General features: G+C 44.1%; 1 protein-coding gene across 2 annotated transcripts in view; it reads left to right on the plus strand.

The window, feature by feature from the left end:
• Positions 1–17135: 17135 nt before the first annotated feature.
• The window catches only part of SMURF2 (SMAD specific E3 ubiquitin protein ligase 2), a 92258-nt gene continuing 88665 nt past the window's right edge, over positions 17136–20728 (plus strand). For both annotated transcript variants that reach the window (XM_054046725.1, XM_054046727.1), the window contains exon 1: positions 17136–17352. In XM_054046725.1, coding sequence (XP_053902700.1) covers positions 17301–17352 — 52 coding nt within the window. In that variant the 5' untranslated portion in view covers positions 17136–17300. The remainder of the gene's footprint in view (positions 17353–20728) is intronic.

The raw sequence follows: 20728 nt of genomic DNA on the forward strand, positions 1-20728 counted from the left end.
TACTCTTTCAATACAGGACTCATCTATTCTAATTGCTCTCTTGCTTCAGTAGCTTTGTGTGAGGTCATGTTTGTGCTGGCCTCCTTGGGAGGCTCATATTGATGCTCTTGAGAGAAGGGTAGGAGAAGAACCATATAATAGCATCTGCAATCTTCCAGGTCTGAGGAAGAAAACTTGTTACTGAAATAGGTTGCTGTACTAGGAATGAGCCATAGAAAGCATCCACTACAGAGTGATTTGGTTTCCCATTTATTCAGTCCTCTATGCTGATGCAAGTCATGGTGATAACTGAATGCATTAAGTAGACTATGGTACCTTAATTGGAGAGAGAGCTGAACTCGTTGAACAAGTAACCTCCTGATGAATCATAACACACAACTCTTCTGCAAGCAAAACTATAATCTACTCACGCTGGCTGTGCCTGGAAGGTAGCTTGCTGATAAAGGTAAAGTCAAGAACTACTGTAGGAGTGAATGCGGTACATCTATGGAGAAGCCATGACTAACAATACCTGCAATCTAATTTAAATAAGGAGGTTGGCTCTGAGAGGGTACACCAGATAGAGTCCTCCTATAGTACATTCTCCTAGCTTTTATTTTGGAAGCCAGAGAGATTTAAATTTTCTAGAGAAATAACTTGCTGTAGATAATGTAGAATGGTAGCAGATTTCTAATCGGTATCAGCTGCCCAGGAAATACTCCAAAGTATTGCTTGCTATAGCAAATAAGGCCAGCAACTTGGCATATATTACTCCTTGTTGATTCTAACTTGAAAGAAAATCTAGCATGTACTTCAGACAGTGGAGTCTTCACTCTTTCCCTGCAAACCTCTCCAAAGATTTGTTTACCTTTACTGTTGTTGCTGAACAATCCTAGAAGACTGTAAGCATCTGTTCTGGATAACCTGTGCCTGTATAATTAAACACAGCCAAGGCCTGATCCAAATACTGACATGCTTTCTGGGTGCCAGGGAAATTTAAAGTAGGAAATGAATGAGGTAAATCAGCTGCTCATGGCAAGGTATAATGCTGCAGCTGCTCTACTCTCTTCACTAGAAGGATGATGAAGGTGCTTTAACAACCAGCTTCTGATTTAAATTTTTATAGCACTGTAGGCTCCTTAGTGGCGGAGGATGGCAGAGAGAAAAAAAAACTATGTGTGTGACCAGGTTTAGTCTAAAAATGGGAAAAAGAAACTTGAAGACTGGTCCCAGCCTGCTACATGAGGTTCACACTTGTTGGCTCTTGAGTTTTGCTGCTTCGTCATTTGCTGCTACTTAATCCAGTAACAACTGGACCCTGTCCTGCTAAAAGATAATGTGGTGGAAGTATTAAGATGCGTAATCGAGAGTAGGCTGACTTCAACACACACATTGTCAATGTATTATTTCAGCTTGGAATGAGCTTTTAATAACTGAGCCAATAAAATCCTGATAACTCTGTTTTAAAGCAGTTGTATAGAAAATCGCACAGAATTCTGGTTCTATTTATTTGTTCCTTCTCCATAATCCACCCCCCAAACATCTTTAAAGTTTTAAAAGAATAACTGTTTCTGAACCTATGCATAAAATTACTCTTCTTCGAGTGCTTGCTCATGTGTATTCCATAGTAGGGGTGTATGCTCACCATGTGCACTGGTACTGGAAGTTTTTCCCTCAGCAGTACCAGTAGGGGGAGCATTGCCTCTATAGCACACTATAAGGGGAACTACGCACTCCCCCCACCCTCAGTTCCTTCTTGCCACCAGTGATGGTGCATCGGAACTACTTACTCCAGCTTGTCCCAGAACTCTTTTAGTTGTTTGTAGTACCCGTGTTAGTTCAATAAAGTTTCAGTTTAGTTAGTTAGAGTTCGGGCCGAGGCATGCCCCAGGCCCCAGGGTTTAAATCATGCGAGTCTTGCAGCTGTTCAATGCCTAGAAGTGACCCACACACCGACTGTCTCCGCTGCCTGGGCGAATCTCACATCGGTGACCGCTGTATGATCTGCTATCGATCGAGGGCCTTGTTGGGCGTGCCCGGGGGGCCAGGGAGTCCATTGGTACCACTGGCCTTGCCATGGGGGTCCTTGCCTTTGACTCTGCTGCGGCACCAGCTGGTCGGGTTGGCCTGGCTGGGTCATAGGGGGCCACGTGTGGGTCGAGGTCGGGATTACCAATGACCTGTCGGTATCGTGAGAGCGGTACGAGCGGTGGTACTGAAAATGATGTCTGCCACAGGACTGGGACTCCAACGTCGAGGAACAGTGCCGCCTCGAGCTGCTGCTACTCGAGATGCTGCGATGCCTGGATCCGCGGTGACGTGGAGCTGGCGATCCCCACTGGGAGTCGTGGGCATGGTGCCTTGAGGCGAGAGAGCTGGAGCGTGACCGGTGACGGTGCCCTTCTCGGGAGCGGCTTCGGTAGCTCCACCGAGAATGGGAGCATCTACGGCATCTGTGCCTGTCCCACGGATACTCTCTACTCAGCGTGGAGCGGTGCCTGGAGCTCCGCTCCAACGGCACCCAACCAGACAACCTGGTGGGTGATGAAAGCAGAGGCCAGAAACTGTCCAGACAGGACACTGAGTGGCAAGTGGGCCCGAGAGCGGTCCCCTGACCAGGATCTGCGTTCCCCCTCATTGGCAAGGTCCTGGAGAAAGTGAAAACGGACAAGGCACGCGTCCTCCTGATCGCCCCAGCTTGGTCCTGGCAACATTGGTACGGGACCCTCATGGGCTTGCTTGTGGCCCCACCATTGCCGCTCTGCCCAGACCTACTCTCCCAGGACCAGGGGCGCCTCCTCCACCCCAATCTGACCACCCTCCATTTGACAGCGTGGCTGATCAATGGCTAGATGGGGAGGAGAGAAGGTGTGTGTGGAAGGGGTCAGGTGTGTCCTCGAAAGTAGGAAGCCATCCAGGCGCCAAGCCTACTTGGCAAAGTGGTCCAGGTTCTCCAGGTGGGCGGGTGAGCAGGGTACTTCCCCAATGTCTGCCCCACTCCAACTTGTCCTTGAGTACCTTCTCCACCTTAGAACTCAAGGCCTCGCCCCTTCCTCTGTCAGGTTGCACCTGGCGGCTACTTCAGCGTTCCATCCGCCTGTTCAGGGCTGCTCAGTTTTCTCCCATGCCATGACTGGGCGTTTCCTCAAGTGGCTAGACCGGTCTTTTCCTTATGCTAGAACCCCAGTTCCTCAGTGGGATCTCAATTTGGTATTATCCTGCCTCATGGGGGGGGGCCCCCATTCGAACCCCCGGCCACATGCTCATGGTCTCACCTTTCATGGAAGGTAGCCTTCCTCATGGCTATCACGTCAACCCAGCGGGTCTCGGAGCTCAGGGTCCTGACCTGCGACCCCCCCCCCCCATCCCCAGTCTTTCATAAGGACAAGGTTCATCTCGGCCCACACCCTGCATTCCACCCTAAGGTGGTCTCCGCCTTTCACATGGGCCAGGACATCTTCCTGCCTGTCCTCTGCCCCAAACCTCATGCCTCTAACGAGGAACGCTACCTCCATATGCTCGGTGTGCGCAGAGCACTGGCTTTTTATCTGGATCGGACTAAGACGTTCCGCAGGTCTTTGCAACTCTTTGTTGACCCCTCATGCACTTGGCTGAAGCAACCGATCTCCACCCAGAGGCTTTCCCGGTGGATTACATCGTGCATCCACACATGCTACAACATAGCAGGGGTTCCCGCACCACCTATTGTAAGGGCTCATGCCTCGTCAGCTGCCTTTGTGGCCCATGTCCCCATCCAGGACATCTGTAGAGCCGCTACCTGGTCCTCAGCACACACGTTCACGTCGCACTATGCGATTGTCCCCCCCATGCCAGGGATGACTCTCGTTTCGGTAGAGCTGTGCTTCAGCTTCCTACCCACCTCCATCAGACATAGCTTGCAATCACCTACTGTGGAATACACATGAGCGAGCACTCGAAGAAGAAAGGACAGTTACCTGTTCCGTAACTGGCGTTCTTCGAGATGTGTTGCTCATGACTATTCCACATCCCACCCTCCTTCCCCTCTGTCGGAGTTGGTCTGGCAAGAAGGAACTGAGGGTGGGGGGAGCTCGCGGCTCCCCTTATAGTGCGCTATAGAAGCGCCACTCCAGGGGTCGCAGCAATGCTCCCCCTATGGGTACTGCTGAGGGAAAAACTTCCGGCACCGGTGCACATGGTGAACGTGCACACCTACTATGGAATAGACATGAGCAACACATCTCAAAGAATGCCAGTTATGGAACAGGTAACTGTCCTTTATTCTGATATCACCATACAACCTTGTGCTATAATCTGAAGTTCTAGAAACTAGTCGGGATTGGACCTTGTGAGTACCTGAATGAGATCTATGAAATGGTATTTGTGATTTTAGTAGGTAGCACACTTGCTTCTTCTACTCCTGGCCGAGAGGCTGCTGTGCTGTTGAAGCTGCTACTTAACACAAGAACTTTAAAAAATGGTGCCCTGACTATCTGTTATCTCTCTTCGTGTAACTACCACTTTCCATCACTACACTTTACAGACTCTCACTGTACATTTAATTATAAATGTTCATAACTTACCCATTTAAGAATACTATACAGCTACTTAAACAGGATGGCTGCTATGGCTACCCGTATGGTGACTGCATTTCAGAAGTAGGTGAGTCAACATTATAAATCACCTGGGCATCCTCAGCATGAAAAATGCTATATTGTAGAACGGGGTGAAATTTTTCAGATTAAACTTGTTTTTACACCGGGCGGGGGCGGGGGGGGGGGGGAGAAATGCAGATTAGTTCAACAAATACTTCATGAATTAATCAAAATGTTTCAGTTGGGATGGCAAATTGTAATGTTTTTGACATTTTAGAAACATTTAAACTTTGATTTTAAACAATTATTTTTTGCCTAAAATTTTATTTCAAATACATATAAAAGATATTAAAAAAAAAATCAAATGTTTTACTTCACCTAAAACAATGTTGGATTTTTTTGGTTGATTACTGAACTGAAAAATGGGTTATGTGCACGGCTCTACTACAGTTACTTGCAAGGGATTATAACTTGTCTATTTTATACTCTACGGCTATATCAACTATGCTATTTAGCAAAATAATGTTTGTGCATCAAACAGTCTAGAATGTTTGTGGAGAGGATAACCCTTTAAGGCATACTGCATTCATCTTTATAGCTGGGACACCAAGGAGCTAGTTTGATGTTAAGGCTTGTTGGGGTAAGTAATGATTAATTTAAACTGCCATCCAATTTACAATTGCCTCCACCCTTGCCCAAAATTGAAACGGTGAAGAGAACCACCTACTCCCCAATATCAAAAGCTTCAACTGCTTTGAATGCCAGAAGCTCCATTTTTCCATTCCCCAGCTCACAGTCCTCCAGCTTTCTCCTGACACTGTTGATACAATAGGTTTCAGAGTAGCAGCTGTGTTAGTCTGTATCCGCAAAAAGAACAGGAGTACTTGTGGCACCTTAGAGACTAACAAATTTATTAGAGCATAAGCTTTCGTGGGCTACTGCCCACTTCTTCGGATGCATATATCTGTTGATACAATAGTTTTCAGTGCAAAAATCTGCAGATATTGAAAATCGTTGGGGGCAGTCTTAAATGAATAACCAATTTACTTTATAAAAAGAATATTGTAGGGACTGTACTTTTGTGGGAGAGGGCTTTGAAGACCATTAATGCTACCATCCTGCAGTGTAATGTTGGTCCAATATCTGCTCAAGATGCATGTTCATAGCTATGTAGTATATTGATATTAAAGTGGTCCACCAGGGGGTGCTACATCAATCCCAAATATGCTTTCATACTATTTAACAAGGTCATATATTCTAAGGCCAGAAGGCACCCTTGTGATCATCTACTCTGATCACCTGTAGAACTGTTCCTAGTGAGACCTGGCCTTGAGATGAGATGAAAAAAAGATGGTGCTCTCCCTAAATGTGAAACATTAACCCTTTTACTGGTTTACAAAGTTATGCTTAGTATGCCCTAGAAAGTAATAGTATGTTAGAAACATAAACCTTTCAAGATAATTCACATAACAGTTGTAGATAGACATTAATACAGTGTCAAGGTAAATCTCCCATATGCCTCACCAAGATAGTTAACAACAATACTATCTTATTCTATAAGATTCTAGGTTTTTATTAATCCACTCACGTCGAACAAACAAAAGTATATGGGACCTGATCATGCAACTGCTCCATACACGAAGCAAGGTGAGCTTTAGGAGTTGAAAGATCAGGCCCATAATTCTTATAAAGGGGTAGTCAAGGTACCTTTAATAATTTAAATGAGAATACTTAACAGCTGGCGCTCACAGCGCTTTACAAACCTCAATTAAACCTCCCCTCACTCTGAGGAAAGTTTGTACTATTATCACTACTTTACAGATGAATAAACGGAGGTGAAGAGAGGGTGACGCTAATAATTTCAAGAATGGCCTCTGGTTTTGGGTGGTTGATTTTTGGGATGATGAGTTTGAGACACCTTGAGCCTGCTTTTCCACAGTATTTTTCACTCACAGGTCCCACTGCCTTCAATGGAAGTTATGAGCACGCAGCATTTCTGCAATTTAGGCTCAGGTGTGTCTCATGTTGGGCACCCAGAACATATGGCTGCTTTTGAAACTGTTGAACTAAGTGACTTGGCCAAGGTTATGTAGGGTTGATCCTGCTCCAACTGAAGTCATTGAGCCTAATCCCCCGCTCAATACACAGGTTATATAATGTTCAGTAGAGTTACTCTTGATTTCCATTGGTTTAAGTTAGAGAAGAAACTCACCCACTAATTTCAATGGGAGCCCATAGGGAGGCAGAATTAGGAATGACTTCTAGTCCTACGTCACTAGACCATCTCTTGAAATATTACATTGGTTTCCACAGTAATTTTCCCCTTTGTGTTCATACATCCTGGTTTGTTACTATAAGATTGCATACATGTGCTATGCAAAAAACAGTACTGAAGCATAGGTTCTGAAAAACAACACTACACCCATGGGCAGAAAAGTTTGATGACTTCACCTGGGCCACAAAGCTGGGACTAGAACTCTGAAGTCTTGGGGCCAACTAGGTTACACGGGGGTTATACTGGTATAAATGAGAGCGGAATTTTTTTTCTTTGACTCGCAGTCACCTGCTTTAAACACTAGTCCAATGCCTTATCACTTCAAATTAATATTATATTTGTTTCTTTCAGAAAGGGATTTTTAGCTTCTGGCTACCCATAAGATACTATGATGCACCTGGTTTGCCTGTTTCAATGCCTATCCACTCTTTAACAAGTTTGCATGTCTTACTTTTATAAAGTAACATGAGGACACTGCCATCCAGCAGGACATAATTAGGAAACAAAATAGTTGAAGGAGTAAATGAAATGTGTGCGCCTCAGTTACTAATCTGCTGTGGTTGGAGTTATAGGATTTATCTAAATGACTAACCACTGGAAAATCCTGTCGTGTGTGTGTGGGGGGGTGGTCTCTCTTTTTGCAGTCACGGTTGCAGTCATTTCCCTTCAGAGATGCATCATTTCCCAAAACGCATCCTGTCTGAGAGGGCGATGATATCTGTCACTGCAAGCTACTGTCCTCTTTTCAGCAGCTGGTGGAGGGGTGGAGACATCCTTCCTATTTTATTCTGCTGAGACAGAGCTCCATCTTGCTCTCCAGCCTGAGAAATTGATTGAATCTTGACCTTTTACACAAGCATTGTCTCTACGTGCCAAAGGAAATCTTAGTGAGAAGCAGAGCTTCTGTTTAGACATTTCTGCTCATTATGTTGCTGCGATGAAGAAATCGTCCATGGTGGGATAGTTTTCTTTGTCTCTCTGCATTAAGATGTCAGATCTATGACCCATAGACCTGTTACACCCGAGATGAAGTACTGATCTGGGCATACGCATCTGGTCCACTGTACTGCTCAACAGACAGAACAAGGCCTGGGCCAGCCGAGGGTTCTTAATTGCGGTATAGACATCACTAAAAGAGAGCCTGACAAATGGCTACGCTTACATTAGCTGCTCTAAGCAGATGGGAGAGAGCTCTCCTCTTGACTTAATTAATCCACCCCCAACAAGTAGCAGAAGCTATGTCCGCGGGAGAAGCGCTCCTGCCGGCATAGCGCTGTCCACATTGGTGCTTATTCACACCCCTGAGCGACATAAGTGGTAGTGTAGACATAGCCAAAGTGGAGAAAGGGTATGGTTCTGGCTAAAGGGACAATGGCCATTGCAAACAAAGATGTCTAAGGAGAGGGCCTTGGTTGAGGGAGGTCATAAGAGAACAGCATTCTCGGTGGTCTCCAGGAAGTCATGACCTAAGGAAATAAACCTGGTTCCTTGAGGATTAAGATTCTATTCAGTGTGAGTGAAAATGGCAGAATCAGCCTTATTTTATTTCATTTTCTCTTCCAGACAGTGAAGCAGCACGAGCACTTGTTCCAAACCCATCATCATTTCTAGACCCTCCTTTCTTGACTTTGCAGTGCTCTCAATGGGGGTCGGTGCCTGAAGAATCCCCACAGACCAATAGCTATTGTTTGCTGAACTTTTACTGCATGTTTCAACGTAGTAAGGATATGCTCTGAAAGAATATTATGTTACCTGTAGTTAAAGGAACTGCCCTGCTTTTTCTTTCTTTCTTATGGGAGTTGTTTGTCTAGATTTTATTTTAATAAGATATTGTCCAAGTTTAATGTTGTAAATTTGTATTATTATTAATTAATATTAAGGAGTGCCTATGGAGCCCAATTGAGGTAAGGCTTAATTGGGCGTGGCACTGTACAAACACAAAGTAAGAGAGAGTCCCTGCTCTGAAAAGCTTACAAGACCAACAAAGAGGTGGGAGGGAGGAATATAACATGCAAGCAGAGTGAATAATGTGTGATGTCTGCAAACATGTAAGTACCATGACTTTTTATTTTTAAATGTTTCGCATGGAATTTTGTTGGGAGAGAATTGACTAAAAAGGAAGGGAGACAGAACACTGAACATGTAAATGTTCATAGCAAGAGACTGTATCTAGTATTGCAAACAGCTATTTTAAAAGCTCATTGTTACCAGTGTGGGTAAGTAGTAGTGAAAAAGAAAAAAGTTGGACACTCTGAGATCGATCCACTGGTCTAGTGAAGACCCGCCAAATCAACAGCAGATCGTTCTCCAGTCGACCCCTGTACTCTACACCTGACGAGAAGAGTAAGGTAAGTTGACACCCCCTGCGGTGTAGACCCCGCAGTAACTCGACCTAAGGTACGTCGACTCCAGCTACATTATTCCCGTAGCTGGAGTTGCGAAGACTGAAGGCAGTAGTTACTGTAGAAAGAGTCCAGATTTATCCTCCTAAAATAGTTTTGAGTTTATAGATTAACATTTTAATTTGCTTTGTCTGGATGCTTTTTGTGGTATTACCTTTTACGCTCAGAACTGTATCATTAGGTAGAAAAAATAAGTACAGTCTGTCCGCTGCAGTTGCAAATTCCACAAACAGCATGCCATAGAGGAAAAGGAAAACACAGAGAATGGGGCTGCACTGCGCTTACTACCTATGCTAATTTTAACTCCATTGACTCCAGTGGAGTTGCTCCTTATTTACACCAGTGTACATGAGAGAAGAACAGGCTCAGAGAAAGAGACACTAACAGCAGGAAATCGAAAGTAGCAAATTTGAAGAACACTTGTTACAAACAAATCTTTGCCTTAGAAAATACCATTATAACCTTCTATTTCCCCACCAAGCCTTAACACTATCATGATGGAAACCTTTGCTTCCATCAAATCACTGCATATGCTAGTAAAGAATGTGGTATAATACCAGCCAGCTCTCTCATGATTGTTTAAAGGAATGGTGTGACTAAATCTTTTGTAGGAAGACTTGAGATTATAATCTTTGCGTTAATTCCAGTGGTGTTTCTCTTTGTTGAACACATACCAAATTCTGAGGAACACATTTCTAGCATCCTCTTCTGTCTCTAAAGATGGAAAGGACATCACCTCTAAGAATTTAGCTACACATTTCCTTTTCTGAAAACAAACACTATTTGGTTATAGACGTGTTTACGTTTTCCAGTAAAACACACTAATTTCCTTGAGAAACCTTTGTAAATTTCAAGCCTTTTCTTTTTGCATAGTGGGAAATTCAATAATCAAATTTCTGTGGTATGCAGCCATAGAACAGCAGTTTTTGTATCGCTACACATTTATTCAAAAACTTTTACTAACCAATGATATCAACTATTACATTATTTTATCTCCCCAATGGCTCCTCCACATCTCTGTTGGAGCCCAAAAGATGCTTCAGTTCTTCCTTTCTTTACACACTCCTGCCCACCCTTGAGACTCCATGTCTCAATCACTAACCTTCTGGCTGAGGATGACTGGATGGAACTCCCTTCTGAGCCTGTCAGTGCAGCTGCCATCCAACAAGTGAGCTGTTGGGCGAGAAAAGGCACTCCCTTCCCTCTGGATCTGAGCTAGCTACCTCATCTTGAAAGGATTTGTTACTCAGTGATATCAGCCTAGAGTTAAATACAAATCACTTGTCAGCATTTAATGGTAATACTTAAACACTTACATCACAAGATTAGCTCCATAAAATGTGCAGCTTCTTTTTACCCTTGAAATGAGATGTTTTGAGAGCAACATGTACTTTATACATAGAAGCCCCAATAATGAAGTATCCATTTAATGTCTGATGCATCCTCTGAGAAGATTATTGGGGTGGAAATAAACTATATAGAGGACAAGAAACGCCTTGAGTCCCAGAATGTCCGTTGCATTGTTTTGTTGGGGGAGTGCAGTATACTCTCTTGTGGCAGTGCATGGGCCTTGACCACCGTAAGCAAACAAATTCTCTGAGAACTGCTTTGCAAAGCTTTCTGACACCCTTGTAACCGTGGCTCCTGCGTGGGTTCTTTTCCTGGCTGCTGCTCCTTGTCCCCCCACTCAGGGGCTTTACTCAGGAAAGGGGACAGTGAGTAAAACTTGCTGACATTGTCTTACTTAGTGATTCCACACAGAAACTGGGGAAGGAATGATAGGACAGAAAATGGCTGTGCCCTCAGCCCCAACCCGCAGAGCCCAATTACTAGAGAGCATACAGGGGCTTCTGCAAGGTTAAGAGACAAGTAAACAATACTATGTACCTGGCCTTTCTCCCTGTCAGAGTATGGCCTGATCTGAATGTCTTCTGCTTGCAAGAGTAGAGGTGACAATTTGCCATGTATCCCACATTTGGGGCAGCTAGAGGGCTGTGAGGACCCTGTACCTTCACTTGCCACATCATCGTCCTTGCCTGAGGAGGTGGTGGCAGGAGCGTCAGTTTCAAGACCCCGCCCATCGACCAGAGGGCGCACCAAGACTTGCTCCCCCACATTGCCCGCAAAATAGGCCTGCAGACGGAGGAAGTGGCTGCAACGGAGAACTCAATGGTAGCTATTCTTGCACCAGAAGGTCCTTCCTGGGTGGCATACCACAAATAATGACCATACAAAATAATAATAAAACCCTGTGGCAGACTCCAGCCTCCATTCCGCCCACCGCCGGGGGCATAGAGAGAAAGTACTTTGTCCGATCTCAGGGATACGAGTACTTATTCTTTCACCCACACCCTTGCTCCCTGGTGGTCACGGCAGTGAACGAAACGGTTACTCACCTTCTTGTAACTATTGTTCTTCGAGATGTGTTGTTCACATCCATTCCAATACCCACCCCTTCCACTCTGTCGGAGTAGCTGGCAAGAAGGAACTGAAGGGGGGTCAGGTCAGCAGGGTCCTATATTGAGCGCCATGAAGGTGCCACTCCAGGGGGCTCTCAAGCCAACCCGATGGGAGCTGCTAAGGGAAAAAGTTTCTGCTGACCGTGCATGCGGCGCGCACACACACCTGATTGGAATGGATGTGAACCACACATCTCGAAGAACAACAGTTATGAGAAGGTGAGTAACCGTTTTTTTTTTTTAAACACGTCTTAGCTGGTCAAAATAAATTTATGGTGTGGCACAGCGGGATATTAACATGATAGCTAGGATGTGTTAAAAAGACTTTTCATAGATTGAAAATAACAAAACAAGAAAAAGACAAATAGTCTCCATGAAAGAGATACTTATTTGATGATACAAAGGTTAAAAAATTTTAAATGTATTGAATATGCCAATTGTTTTGACAAATAAGAATATGCAAATACATGATATTAATAAATAGTAAGAGAGAGACCTATATCTTTTTACAATTGCATAAACCAGTAAACCCAGTACAAACAATCCCTGAGAACCCAACTCATGCATAAGTCTAATTAAGGACACAGTCTTGCAAAGTGCTGAACAACTTCAGCTTTCATTGAATTCACTGGGATTAAGTATTTTATGGGAGACACTGGTCACTTTGGAGGCTTAACCTCCAATTTTCATTCTAATACCAGACCCACAAAGGGACTTAGGCAATGTAACTCTGGGCATCACGGTGCCTAACTTGTTGGTGCCTGGAAAATCGCAGGAATACTACTATGATCCACAAAGCCTGAGCTAGGTGCCTAGGCTCCTGTACAACAAATAGGGAGAGAGAGGCTCCTAAGAATGCAATCCACAAAAGTCAGTAGGCTAGGCAGGGAGACATCTAAGCTAACTGATAGGAGATGACAAGGAGAGAGGTGTGTCCTAAGCCTTACCCCTCTCTCTCCTAAGTCTGGTCGGCAGGTGCTGTCCTGGAATCAGGAACTCGGGCTGCAGGGCTGTTTAATTGCTGGGCTCTAGGACCCTGTGGGGTGGGAAGGTCCCAAAGCTTAGGCTCCAGCCTGTGCCTGGAAGTCTACACAGCAATGAAACAGCCCCTTAGCCTGAGTCACCTGGCACAGGCCAGCCATGGGTTTTCTTTGCTGTGTAGACATACTCTGAGGCACTGAAGGCATCTTTTGGGAATGAGTTAGGCCCCTGCCTTTCTCCATCCAAAATGGTCAGAGGAGGAGGTGGTGCCCACTACTCTCTCTCTGGCCCAGTGACTGTTTATCCACAGTGGAACAGAATCATTTGGCCAGAGACAGAGGGCAATGACTCTGTAGCCCAGTGGTTAGGGACTCAACATTCAGTCCCCCTTCTCCAATGACTCTTTAATTATTGATACACCTGAGGTGTCCCTACATCATAATATTCCATAGCTCAGTGGTCAGAACATTTTCCTGATAGACTCCTGCTCAAAACCTTCCCTTCCCGCCCAAGGGGAGGACTGAACCCAGGTCTCCCAAATGCCAGAAGAGTGCTCTAACCACTGAGCTAGAAGGGGGGTAATCCCCACCTCCTCTGAGCACACCTACCATGACCGTACCACACATGACTTAGGCAGCTGAATGCCTATCTTCTGCAAAGTTTCTGAATTGCTCTGGGGCTTAGGTGGGAGATAGGCATCTGTACACTTAAGAGTGAGACAGCCATGCACATACCCAGAGGCAGAAACATAGGTGCCTAGGGAATTTTTACCCTGAAAATTTAGGTGTTGAGTAAGTTTAGGTTCCTAAAGGTGTTAGGTAGGAGTTTTGTGGATCACAATGGAGCCAAAACTGGGATTTAGGGACCTAAGTCTGGTGTTTAGATGCCTAAGTAACTTTGTGGATCTGGGCCTTAGATTCCTATCCTGCACTAGGATCTGCTACTGTTGACCCTTGAGCATGTGTGGAAACCCATTGAAGCATAATCCAAGAGAATTTCAGTATGTTCTGAGCTGAAGCTAACAACCAGTGGCTTGAGCCAAAGCCCATTGAAGTGAATGAAAAGAAGCCAACTGACTTCAGTGGGCTTTGGATCAAGCCCTTACAGAGATGCTCAGCACCTGTGAAAAATCACACCGGGGTTGTCTGAATAGAGAGGTTAAAATGTGGTGTTTTCAGATATTTGACCAATTTAAAAAAAAAACACTATTTTTATATTTCTTTAAAAAATAAATTTCTCAAGCAATAACTCTGCCCATGTTCTTTTGTTTCAGAAAATGTCTGGTTATTTAACTTTGAAAAGTAGCTGTTATACATGCACCTTTCATAAAATTTTTAATAACATAGAGAACCACTCATCCCAAACAGTGTAAATGGAAGAATCATAATGGTTTTACTGAGGTCACAATGACCCAATAGAATTATGTCGAAAGCAGCATCTTACAATATCCCGGTACAATGTGTAATTCCACAGATAGCATATTTGGAGCCCTCCAGGACTTAAAAAGCTCTTCCAAAAGATCTTGCACAATTCCCAGACATACCAAAAAGCCATGTTCAAGAATCATTTACAGTGAGAACAGCAGATCATGAATTCTGTGTTGAAAAGGAGTTGCAAGGGACATATTACCTAGGAAGATCTTGCAGTTTTTACAAGATGTTACAAGGTAGTGCATAAATAAATGCAAGTAGCCATTTTGTTTGTTTTTTAATGATCACTTGATTCTGAAATCAAATCCAGCAGATAGCAAGGTCCTATGTGGATTTAAACCGATTGTTCATTGAATTGATTGAATTGTGGCACAATGTCCAAGGCATTGTCCAAACCTATAAGCCACAATCTTTGCCCTGAAGAGATATGACAGCTCTATCTGCTAATACACATTTATGTAGTTTCTGTGTAGTGCTGTACAGCATGTTATCAATTGAAGGTTGTATTTTAAAGGTAGATGTCATACACTGGTATTACGTCAATATGAGCTTCCCTCTCTGCCCTATATAGTCTTACAATAGTACTTTTAAAAATAAACAAAATGAAATGAAATATTAAAAACATTAGACTAGTTTAACATAATGGATAGCCCAGTGGAAGTCCTGCTACATTCAATTTCTGATCCCATTTTCTCGTACCCTGGGCTGGGAGTGCTGCCATCTGTCCTTCTCAGCTGGAAGAACAGTATGGGACTCCAAAACTGGGTGGTTTCTTTAGGTCCAGTACAACCCAGTGCTATGATAGAGTTGTACTGAAGGAAACCCTATGAAAAAACAATAGTTTATTAAATGGACCAAATTAAAAAATAAAAAGCCACAACATTCACCTTAAAGGCAAGAATATAGTCTTCTAATCAAATCAACTATTGCACTGGAGATAGTTATTGTAGCAGAAATGATATGCTGGAGTCTCTTGCACTAAGCCAGATAATTGAGACCTCATTCAACTTGTATGGGTGTATAAAGCAATACAAAATTAGCAGGAAAGTATGTGAGAAGTACTGAGGATATAATTTTTGTTTGGCTTTTTAATATTGAATATTATGTTTTAATTTGTATTCTAGTGCCAAATGCCTTAGCAGAATGGGACCTATGTAATGAAACTATCAGATAAACTGGGTGAGCATCAGAAATAATATCAAATATAATTAGCAGTCTGCTTACAAAGCCAGTAGTTTCCTATCGATCTCAATCTTCATGGAAATTTTACAATGGCATCTCAAACTCATAATTTTAAGTGGGAGTACCTTGCCCATTTTTAGCTACACCAGCGTTCTCATTTAATGTAGGGTATGCAGTGTAGTTGTGTTGATCCCAGGATTGTCTTTCATTAATGTAGGGCACTTTTGAAAGTTGCCCCTCCAGCCTCTACTGTAATTGCTGGATTGTTCATTAAGATACAGATACCCTTCCTTAAATCCTCTTGCTGCTTTGGAGTGCCCGTAGTGGAGGGTGTGTTGAAAGGCCTGGAATTCTCTGGAATAGTTGCCATTGGATCTGGAAGACAGAAGAGTTACACTGAGAATCGGGATCTGTATCAGTCTTTTTTTTTGAGAATTTCAGAGTGTGTGTGCAGGAATTTCCCTCACTTTTCTACTGCAACCAAATCACACATAAATGGTGGATTTATCGGAGTTGTAATGGTTTTCATGGTTAGATTATGATACCCTTATCCTGAAAAGTACCCTACATCACAAGTAGTCTCATCATACTGGGGGAACAGGAACAGGGTACTACTCGATGTGAGAAAGGTATCACAATCTACTTATACATTTGTATCCCATAAACTTATTTTACTTTTGAATCTTTTTTTTTCAATACATAAATCTTCACACCACCCGCTACTACTAACTTCCTACTCCTTTTTCTATCCCTTGACTCACAATATGATTTGCGCCTACATTTCTCTGAGCCTTTCAACTCCAGGGTGGGAATTATTAGTCACACTTGATGCTATTTTGCCCATCATAGTGTTACCAGTCTCCCTTGGTCAACATTTAGGGGCAAAAGGAACAGCATCCACAGTGCAAGGTGGTGTCTTCTTTAGGAAGGGGTGAGATTTGGGAGGGGGTGGGAAGAAACACACAGGAGGGCATAATTCCCAGAAAATTGGGGGTACAAGGACACCATCCCAGTGAGAGGGGCCCCATCTGTGGGAAGCAAGGGATGAGAGGGCCCAGCTTGAGGGAGAAAGGAAGACACAAGGGTCCCATCCACCATGGATGGTAGTGAGGAGCCACATTGGTACCCTCACCCAATGGCAGGGGATAGCTGAGGGGGGCTTTTCCATGGGGGGAGTTAAAGATACACAGGGAGCTCCATACTCAGTAGTGTGTGGGGAGAAGGCAGCCCCATGGGGTAGTGAGGACATGGGGGCATCCTCAAAGGGCAAGGGGAATGCTAAGGGGAAGGAAGCCCCCTCCCCAAAGGGTAGTGACGATATGGGGGCATCCCCAAAGGGCAAGGGGAATGCTAAGGGGAAGGAAGCCCCCTCCCCAAAGGGTAGTGACGATATGGGGGCATCCCCAAAGGGCAAGGGGAATGCTAAGGGGAAGGAAGCCCCCTCCCCAAAGGGTAGTGACGATATGGGGGCATCCCCAAAGGGCAAGGGAAATGCTATGGGGGCAGGCAGCCCCCTCCCCAAGGGGTAGTGAGGACATGTGGGCATCCCAGTGACAGGGGGTGCTGACACCCCCTTCTCCCCGGGGGTAGTGAGGACATGGGGTACTGCGGGGATCACAGGGGCGCTTTTCTGCGAGGCAGGAAGGAAGCTGCAGGGACACGGGGGGGGGGGGTTCATCCCCACTTGGGGGCTAAGCTGGTACCAGGCCCAGTCCCGGAGGAAGGGAGGCGGCCGGCCGCCGCGGTACGCGCTGTCCCGGGCTTTGTTGTGCTCGCCGCCAGGGCCCCGGGCAGGGGGCGGGGGAAGGCGGCGGTGGCGGCGCCGCCTCCTCCTCGGCGCTGGCCCCGCTTATGGCGACGCTGGGCACATCCGGGCTTCTCCTCGTCCGGCGGCCGCCGCCGCTGCTGCCCTGAGCGCCCAGCCCGACTCCATTAGCGCGTCCCCCCTGCCTGCCCGGCCCCAGAGGCAGGGGTAGCCCCGGCGAAGGCAGCGCCGAGCCCCAGCCGCGGCCGGGGACATGTCCAACCAGGGGGCCCGGAGGAACGGGCCCGTCAAGCTGCGACTGACAGGTGAGGAGGGGTCGGGGAGCCCCCGGGACCGAGCCTGGGGCCCGCCGTGGGAAGGCGGAGAGGGGGGCCGGGGGCCAAGAGCCGGGCTTTGTGAGGAGAAGGGAAGGGGGTAGGTGGCGGGGGGAGCCTGGTTTGGGGGGTACGGGGCTGCTTCGGGGAGGAGGGGGGATGGTTCAGGAGGGTAGGGGCCGAGTTGGGGGGCGGGAGCTGTTGTGGGGAGGCAGGCGAAGGTGGGGAGTAGATGGGGGAAGGGAAGGTCTGGTTTGGGGGGGCGGGCGGTGTGTGGGGCGAGGAGGAGTGTGGATGTTGGGTGGGGGGGGGGGGTGAAAGGCAAGGGAGACACTGGGGAAAGCCCCTTTCTCCGTTTTCTAAACCCCGCAAGCCCAGCTGGAGCGGTGGGATCGAGCTCCCTCCATGTGTCTTTGAGATTGAACCTGGGGCTTGGAGACTCAGGCCTCAGGAAAAAAGTAAACTCTCTCCCAACACCCCCCTCCCCCAGTGCTCCGCTGCAGGGGGCGGGTTGCTAAGGGGTCCGTGTGCCACGAAGGAAACGTCTTTGCACAGCGTTGTAGTGGCATCGATTATCAAACCGGATTGTTTACTCCAAGTAATAAACACGCCTTGGTTAGGAGAGGTGAAGCCCTGGGCAGTGTGTGTGTGGTGGGGTGGAGGTATTGGTGCTCTCCGCCTGCCTGTATTCAGAATCTAGAATAAACCTGAGTTCACTAGAATTATTGCACGAAGTCTGTAACATGCCGGAGCTCTTTTTGGAATAGTTGTATTTTTTAGGGAAGGGGGGGTGAGCAGGAGGCCATTGTAACTTTTTAGGCGCTAGGTACCTTAGGTTGTTTCTCACCCTCTCAGACCGTCTTTTCTGTGTAATCGTGAAACAAACTATCAGGCCCTTTGTCCCCTTTGTTTTGATCTTTTGTGTTGCTGTTTTCAAGTCCGCTTCCTTAGTTGAGATTGTAAACAATTCGTTGGCTGTAGTTCCTCCTTCTGTAGGAAAAATACCTTTTTTAAAAAAAACTTGGCCTTTAACAATATTTATGTATATTGTATACATAAAAGTAAACTATCTCAGTCTACATGCTGGGAAGGAAGAAAGACATTATTTCTGTTTCTAAATACTTGGAATGTGCTTCTTTTGTAGTGATGAGGGCAATGTAAGAAGATAAAAATGGAGAAACGTTTATAAATATGGATAAAGCTTGTCTGCCTCTGAAAAATAATCACTGAAGACTTGCGAGAAAAGAGTGAATTTAAAAAACACATTTTGTACCCTAAATTGTGACCTCAGTACATGAAAATACAAGATTTAAAATAAATATTTAAAATACTGTTTGTCTTCTAACAGTTTATTGAACCAACTTAATGGCTGTGCTTTGCAAAATAAATTAGTTGTTTTTAAAAAGTCTAAAAATAGTCACTGCGTTTTTGAAATTATGTAATTTTAATGGCATGTGTAGAATTTCCAGTTTAACTGCTAATGCAAAAAAATTCTTAGTTACTACATTTAACTTTTTAAAATAATTCTGAGTAGGTAGAAAAAAATGACTTTATTTTCTAGACTACTGTAGATTTTTTCTTATAATTACTTATAATTGCTTACATTATATTTTGGAACTTATTTGGACTGATCTTGTAAAAGGGGTTTTTATGCAGGGCCATTATAGTGCCCACGTGCTGAACTCCTTAGAAATAAACTTTTGAGATGAGGGTAGCTGGGCTGATGTGTGGGACAATATTATTTTTTAAAATACTGTTCTGCACTTTTGGGTCTCTGGCTGATAGCTTTGCTTTTCTGATAGTTTCTCTGAGCACTATCTTTTTAAAACTTTATAAATCTTCTGTGGCTTAATGGAAAACTGTGAACAAAAACCTGTTTAAGGAATTGTCCTTTTTCACCTCTGGATTTCTCTTCCCTTTATTAAAGATCTAGGGACATAATGTTCTGTCTATGACATAATGTACATAGGTACATTGCAGAGGGTTATGATTGTGATGAAGAAATAAACAGCAGGGGTAGATTTTTTTTCCCCCAGTTATTTATTGAATTTTAGTAAAGTGTACAAATATGATGCATTCAATCCCAAGAAAAGGCATGTATATTCTTTAGAAACAAGTATACTATTTTTGAGCATATGTCCTTGCTAATAAAATATGGGAAGAGAAATACTGAAAAGAAAATACACACAAAGTTGTCTTCGGAAAGAATCTTGTAATCTCAATAACTGTTTGGAATTGGTACTGAGCAACTCTGATTTTCAGAGATTTGCATGAGGCATCAGTCTGTTTCTTAATATACATCTGATATGTTGAGGTATTTTGTGCTTTCATTAATCGTAACTGATTTACACGTAAGGTCAGTTGTTATAAGGAAGTTTTACATGCTTAAGGAAAGTTGGTATAAGTGGTGAATTGAATTTTATTAATTGAACTGATGTCAGTTCTTGCTTGGGAATAGTCTGGAGTACTCTGTGTGGTTTTGATTACCCATTTTGATTGGAAAAGCAGTCTGAGAACTCTTGAATGCTAAAATTGTTTGGAATCAAAATCCTTATATTCCAGTGTTTTTTAAAGTAATTTGCTCTCTAAATCTGACAAATGTTATTTAATCTTAATTTTCTTTGGCTTTATGAAACTAGCGGTCTTGTCTTCTGTTTTGGCTTGAACATTGATAGGATTAATTCTGTAATCAGTGTGTAATATTTACTTTTTTTTTTTGTTCATTATCTTTAAACTGGATGGTATATATTCTAAAAATGGATTTCAGGAACTGGATTCAATTAGCAGTTTTTCAGGACATAAACATTAAAGGTTTAGATGGGAAAACGTTGTTTTGACTGACTGGATAAATGACAGGATAGTGTTTGATGCGAGTCCAAGAACTGATCTGGAGCTCATGCCCAACTTCTCAGTCCATCTTAAGGAGCCAAATAAAATATTTAACCTAGGCCTCATTTTGCAGAAAAGGTTGAGTCTTTGTTGGGACCTTAAGAAAGTTCTGAGAAATGTTTGGCATACCTTTACACTAAGTGTTTAACAGTTTATTTAGGTCTGGGTTCCATAACAGGGGAAAAACCACGGTGGTGGCACACTTCTAGTAACTTTTTATTTAGCTTACGGTATATCTAGGCTATAAGTTTCTTCTAAGGTTATTGATCTTTTGCTTTTATGGTAGACAAATGAAGATAAATATCTCCTAATCCCTTATAGACATATACGTTGGTGTATTATGCACTGTCTTGAGGTATAAAGTTGCAGGATATTAGACAACTGTCAAAATATTAAATATGTTCAAATACATTTTTTAATTGAAAAATCTTAGCATAAAGTTTAAATGATGGATTTTAATCTCATTTACACAAGTATA

This window comes from Malaclemys terrapin, chromosome 13, assembly GCF_027887155.1.
Source record: "Malaclemys terrapin pileata isolate rMalTer1 chromosome 13, rMalTer1.hap1, whole genome shotgun sequence".
Classification (NCBI taxonomy): domain Eukaryota; kingdom Metazoa; phylum Chordata; order Testudines; family Emydidae; genus Malaclemys; species Malaclemys terrapin.